Source organism: Eucalyptus grandis, chromosome 6 (genome assembly GCF_016545825.1).
Source record: "Eucalyptus grandis isolate ANBG69807.140 chromosome 6, ASM1654582v1, whole genome shotgun sequence".
In the NCBI taxonomy this organism is placed as follows: domain Eukaryota; kingdom Viridiplantae; phylum Streptophyta; class Magnoliopsida; order Myrtales; family Myrtaceae; genus Eucalyptus; species Eucalyptus grandis.
In genome coordinates this window covers 22,564,535-22,571,013 of record NC_052617.1, presented here as the reverse complement: position 1 = coordinate 22,571,013, position 6,479 = coordinate 22,564,535, and the positions used below count along the sequence as shown (strand labels likewise).

The 6,479-nt window shown below is 41.5% G+C and overlaps 1 protein-coding gene across 1 annotated transcript; it reads left to right on the top strand.

Annotated features, from left to right (window-relative positions):
• Window positions 1-510: 510 nt before the first annotated feature.
• On the top strand, window positions 511-4,059 carry LOC104448920 (probable acyl-activating enzyme 1, peroxisomal). Its single transcript, XM_010062857.3, has 2 exons — window positions 511-913; window positions 1,997-4,059. The coding sequence occupies exons 1-2, from the start codon at window positions 698-700 to the stop codon at window positions 3,467-3,469; spliced, it is 1,689 nt and encodes a 562-aa protein (XP_010061159.2). The 5' UTR covers window positions 511-697; the 3' UTR covers window positions 3,470-4,059.
• The last annotated feature ends 2,420 nt before the right edge of the window (window positions 4,060-6,479 follow it).

Sequence of the window (6,479 nt, the reverse complement as noted above, 5' to 3'; positions counted from 1 at the left end):
TACGAACAAACAAAAATATAAAAATAATTAGGAAGTATCCAACTCATCCCTTAATTAAGAAAAATGAAAGTCACATCAATGATTGAAAGTCCCATCCATCCAAAGACAACAATCTATAAAAGACGAAACAATTTTGTCATCTTCAACTACTTTATTATGTTGCTTCGAAAAAAAAAAAAAAACTACTTTATTATAAAGTGTTGAGAGCCGTTGATAGCTTGAAAACATTGAATTTTTTAAAGGAAGGGAGATCAAACGATGTATGTACCCGAAAAGTTAACTCACCAAGTTGGATACAAATTGGATGCTGTCAAAAATTAGAACCTTACTTATTGGGACCAACATTTATCAATAGTGATGAGCGATATCAAAGATAAATATGTTCTAGACTTGAAATTTAAAATCTACTTTGTTGGATTAGTTTCGATTTTTGAAGCTTGAAACCTATCATATCATGCGTATCCTGGATCGGCCAAACTGATCGGTCTAGTTTAGTCCTAGAGTTTAGTATCCACCGGTGCTACTCGATTGAAAACCTTCGGTCGACTTTACGACCACATAATCTGCAACGCATAAGACAGACTCGTGCACGTCGCTCCAAGAAGATCCTCATCCCAAAACTTCTCGCTTCCCGATCTCCGCCGTCGCCGTCGCCGTCGCCGTCGCCGTCGTCTCCTCCTCCTTCGACGCCTGACCCATGGCGGCCAAGAAGCGGATGGAGGGAATGATCAGGTGCTCCGCCAACTACGCTCCCCTGACTCCCATCAGCTTCCTCGAGCGCTCGGCCGTGGTGTACCGGGACAGGCCCTCCGTCGTGTACGGGGACGTGGCGTACACGTGGGGGGAGACGCGCCGCCGGTGCGTCAAGCTCGCCTCCGCCCTCGACGGGCTCGGCGTTTCCCGCGGCGACGTGGTGAGTCAGCTCTCCCTCCCGTCGCTCGGTGAATGCGAAAGCCGACGTTCTCGATCGAACTCGTTTCTTGCTTCTGGTTTCGATCCGTCTTCTTTAGCGCGACGGCGACGAGGGGCCACGGTGATGAACCGTGTTTAGAAATCTGGTGATTGGGATTTGCTTCCCTTGCGTCTTGGGTCTTGTCGGAAGTTTCGCGTTGACCGACGAGAGCCTCAAGGCGATGAATCTTCAATTCTATCAGATGAAGCACACGATGAAGCACTTGTATGGTTTTCAATAGCTTACTACCCTGTCGGGGCATGCCTTGCTTCTGTTGAAACATTGCAGAAACAAGCCTCTTTGATCAATACTCTGTTTTCCGGAATTGCATCATTCCTCTGTTGGAGTTATCATGATTGCCCGAAACCCGGATTCTCTGGCCTGTCTTCCCAGATGTCCCGATCACTTTTTCGGTTTCGTTTCTCTTCTTAAAGTGTTGGAATTTACTTCTCCCTCGTGCTTTCCGAATTACCTTCGGAAGGAAGAAAAGGATTGAAACCTCAGTATCTGATATAAGCTGCTAAGATTCATTTTCATGGTGTATGTCGTTGAATTCTAGTAGTTCGTCTAATACGGAGATGATGGTCACTGAGTATCGCTCACATTTTGGAATAGCCAGTTATGTCACAAAATGGGGTTCCAACTCAAGTTAAATTCATGCAGCAATATGTTTCTGTCTTACCTTTTGAATCAAATATGGGCCACGTTGTCAGTTGAACAATCTTGATAAGGATAGGGGTGAAGTCATGTAGTCTCATGCCAATGTCAATTATATCTATTCTTGGTTACTCCACACAGGTTCTTGTTACATGTGCATCTACCTAATTTTCTGGTCCACTTGGTATGACCCTTCTCGTATGGCGGTGCCGGGAACTTAATTACAGAGATTCCTTGCTGTTGAATTCCCCTGCTTTACTCATCTGTTTAATAAATTTTTAATTATTTATATCTTTTTGTTGTTGTTTAGTATTTTGCGTTGTGCGCTTAGCTGATCACATTCAGAGATCCTCTTTTGCCTGCCTTAGCCTTATTCTACTTGAACAGGTTGCTGCTTTGGTGCCCAATATTCCAGCAATGTACGAGCTACATTTTGGTGTTCCAATGGCTGGGGCGGTTCTTTGTACACTGAATATCCGCCATGATTCAGCGATGGTATCTGTGCTGCTAAAGCATTCTGAGGCAAAAATTGTTTTTGTGGACAGCCAGTTTCTTAATATCATGCTGGGAGCATTTGACATACTGTCAAAATCAATGATGAAGTTACCATCTCTAATTGTAATCCAAGATGGTCCTGAAATATCCTCCAGTGTCAGCTACACAAATACTGCTACCCGGCACTTGGAATATGAACATCTCGTGGCATCTGGCAAACTTGATTTTGAGGTCAGGTGGCCAGAAGATGAATGGGATCCCATCTCTCTCAACTACACTTCGGGAACCACATCGAACCCAAAAGGCGTCATTTACAGCCATAGAGGTGCTTTTCTGAATTCTCTTGCAGCAGCTCTTCTGAATGAGATGCAATCGATGCCTGTATATTTATGGTGCGTGCCCATGTTTCACTGCAACGGCTGGTGTCTCACTTGGGCTATCGCAGCTCAGGGTGGGACAAACATTTGCTTGAGAAATGTCACTGCAGAAGGCATATTTGAAAATGTGGCTCGGCATAAGGTGACTCACATGGGTGGTGCTCCCACTATTCTGAACATGATCGTCCATGCACAAGCTAGCCAACGGCGGTCGCTGCCGGGAAAGGTCATGGTCATGACTGGTGGGGCCCCACCACCTTCAGAGGTCCTTTTCAGAATGGAAGCGCTAGGATTTGGGGTAACGCACTCCTACGGCTTGACAGAAACTTATGGGCCGGGAACAGTCTGCACTTGGAAACCAGAATGGGATTCTCTCCCCCCCGAAGCACGTGCTAAGATCAAGGCTCGACAGGGACTGCACCACCTTGGCCTGGAAGAAGTTGATGTCAAAAATCCTGTCACAATGGAAACTGTACCATCCGATGCTAAGGCCATGGGCGAGGTCATGTTCAGGGGTAACACCGTGATGAATGGATATTTGAAGGACACAAAAGCGACTGAGACTGCATTTAAGGGTGGGTGGTTCAGGAGTGGTGATTTGGGTGTGAAGCACCCAGATGGTTATATAGAACTAAAAGATCGCGCCAAGGATATCATTATTTCAGGGGGAGAGAATATAAGCACGATTGAAGTGGAATCCACCTTATTTGCTCATCCGGCTATACTCGAGGCAGCTGTTGTTGGGAGACCGGACGATCACTGGGGGGAAACTCCTTGCGCGTTCGTTAAGTTGAAAGATGGGTGCAAGGTTACCAAGGAGGAAATAATCAAGTATTGCCGGGCTAATCTACCACACTATATGGCGCCCAAGACTATTGTTTTCGCCGACCTTCCGAAGACTTCAACTGGGAAGACGCAGAAATTCGTCCTTAGGGAGAAGGCCAAGGCCATGGGAAGCCTTACTAGAAAAGTGGACAGCAAACTGTAAGGTACAATCTTCCAGTGACAGGTGTTCTTGATTCTTGCTTCATTTTATTGTTGCGGGGAGCGGATGTCTAGAACTAAGCAGTTGTCAGATTGAGGGTGCGTTCCTCAATCGTCCTTGATGTGTATTGCAACCGTGCTCAGGAGTTGTGTAAATCACTCCCGAATTTCCTATTCTGAGCTGTATGTCATGCTTCCATTGGGCATGTGAACTGTGAAGGACAACCCCTCTGAATACTCCTTGGTTATTTCTTCTATTCAGCTGGAAATATTTGCCTTGACTTCAGCTACAACTGACTGGTTACATCATAACCACTGATCCTATGAGTCCTATAAACCTCGTGTACGGGGCTTATACGCTGGACCGGGGTCGAGAGACTATGCATCTCCCTCCGTTGGAGCTGCTTTTAAGTCCTTGATGGATGACTGATAACAAGACAATTTTCATAAAGACAATCTCCAGAAACGTGCTCACTCCTCTTCAAAGACTGATCTTTTGTCTGCCAGAGAAAAATGTTGCCACACCTTGTTAGCACCGAACCGATCTCTAATTTTAGCGTTTGGCAAATTGGGATGATAAGCTCTTTTCGAGCATATGAGTATGTCTTAATTGTCAGCACACGGTTCCAATTTTATATGGCGTTTGTATTCGTGTTCTCATCTTTTTACCTTTTAATATAGGTAAAAAAATAAAAATAAATAACAAAACAATCTTAGTCGTTGGAGAACTCGTGCGGAGTTCATTTCACTCTCGGAAAAACGTAGTGAGTGCGGGCCAACGTTTCACATTTCGTGTTCATGATACCTGGTCGTGTCATCGATCGGTCGTCAGTTTGTGTGCACGTGAAAATTATGGTCATCACCTCAATGACGAGCTTAAACGATTTCAAGAATCGTCGTCGTCGTCAATAGCATCACGGGACGATCAGAATTGCATCCTCACCAGAAACATAAAGAAATGGAGCAGGGGCAGTGAGTGCTAAGTGGCGACCGTCGGCACCGGAAACAGCGGTCTCATCGCGTGCAAGCACACGATTGAGAAGGCTTTGACGCCGTTGTCTGCGAAGCTCGTGATGCCATTGGCGGGCTTCTGGTTGCAGACCGTCAAGTCCACCAAGCTCTAGACGTCCAGGCAGTTCTTCCGAGTTCTCTGACTTCGCGTGGCCGGCTTCGGCGACGGAGACCTTCCCCGACCAGCACCAGTAGTGGAGTACCCCGACTCGACTCCTAAGTGGATCGCTTTCGGATTATGCCAAAGATCATGTTCAACAGTAAGGTGACCGTGAGCAGATTGTTAGTTTTATGTCAGCCAAAATATGTAACCGTGTTTTGGTCATAAAAGCCTTAAACGAAAAATTCAGAAGAAGTATACTTTAAGTATCAAAACTTAGCACGGAAGGACACTTTAAGTGTCAAAAATTTGGAAAGTGACACTTAAAGTACCAAAATCTAGCCAAAATGCCGATGTGGCGATTTTCTGGTGAAGGAAGTGTAAAACGACGCCCATTTTGCCGACGTAGTTAGCTAGAAAATAAAAAACGACGTTGTTTTGGTGCTGACATTAAAAAAAAAATATAAAAATTAATAAAATTAAATTTAAAACTAAATTTATTTAAAACATTTAAAACATTTAAAAAAGAATAAAAATATTAAAAAAACTAAAAATTTTAAAAAATGGGTAGGCGAGCTGAGGGCTGAGCCCTCGCCGCCGCCGGAAAACCCCCCTTTAATTAGTTTTTTAATATTTTTATTTTATTTTTAAATGTTTTAAATAAGTTTAGTTTTTAAATGTTTTAAATTTTATTTTTTTAATATATGTTTTTAAAATTTTTTAGTTTTTTTTAATTTTAGTTTTTTTAATTTTATTTTATTTTTAAATGCTTTAAATAAGTTTAATTTTTTTGAAAAAATCGTTTTTAATATTTTTAATATTATTTTTTTTTAAAATTATTTTTATTTTATTTTTTAAAATTTTAGTTTTTTTTTTTTAAAAATTTTTTACTTTTTAATATTTTTATTTTATTTTTAAATGTTTTAAATAAGTTTAGTTTTAAATTTACTTTAATTAATTTTTATATTAATTTTTTTACGACGTCGTATCAAAATGATCTTGTTTTTGTATTGTTTAGTCACGTCGTGTGCAGAACGGCATCGTTTTGTACTTCCTTAACCGGAAATCGCCACGTCGACATTTTGCCCGAAGTGGCACTTAAGTGATCTATTTTGCTCTTATTTTGGCACTTAAGTGTCACTTTTCAAACTTTTAGTACTTAAGTGTCTCTCCGTGCCAAGTTTTGGCACTCCAGGTGTCCGTACCTTGCAAACAACCTTTATCCTTCCAAAATTGCCAATTGCTTTATCAAGGGAAGATACCATTCTAAATGAAGCTTATGGTAACACTAATATTCTAATTTTCTTTTATTTTACCAGTACTCCAAATTTTTACCAGTTTACTAAATATGTCCTCCATCATGATTTCATGTGAGACAGCCGTTATTCTACGTGACCGCTTCGCTTACATGGACGACGGTAGACAAACGGAGCTAATGTGAATCCGTCGTTGCTTTAATGATGCCAAAATGACGTCCATGGAGGGGAGAGATCATTTCTCTTTCGTGGCCACATCAGAGACTATTTCCCTCCAAAAAGGCCTTAGTGTGGCTTCGCCAAAGCCATCGCGAATTCATGGTTGCTCCATTTGCCCGCTGATGTCTACATAAGCTGCCACGTGGCCAAGATTTTGTAACTTATTAACATGTTAAAATCTTAGCTTTTTATGCGAAATTACCAATGTTGGTTAAAGTGTTTTACGAACATTTATCTCTACTAACTAACTTTAACTTAGCAAATAGTATTTAAGTCATTTACCAAATTTTATATGATTATTTTTAAAATAGTGAAAAAATTATGGAATGGAATTCAATGAAGTTGATATAAGTCAAGATACTATATAATAATTTACCGAACATTTTTCTACAATACTACCGATTAGTTAGAAAATCATTGAAAACATT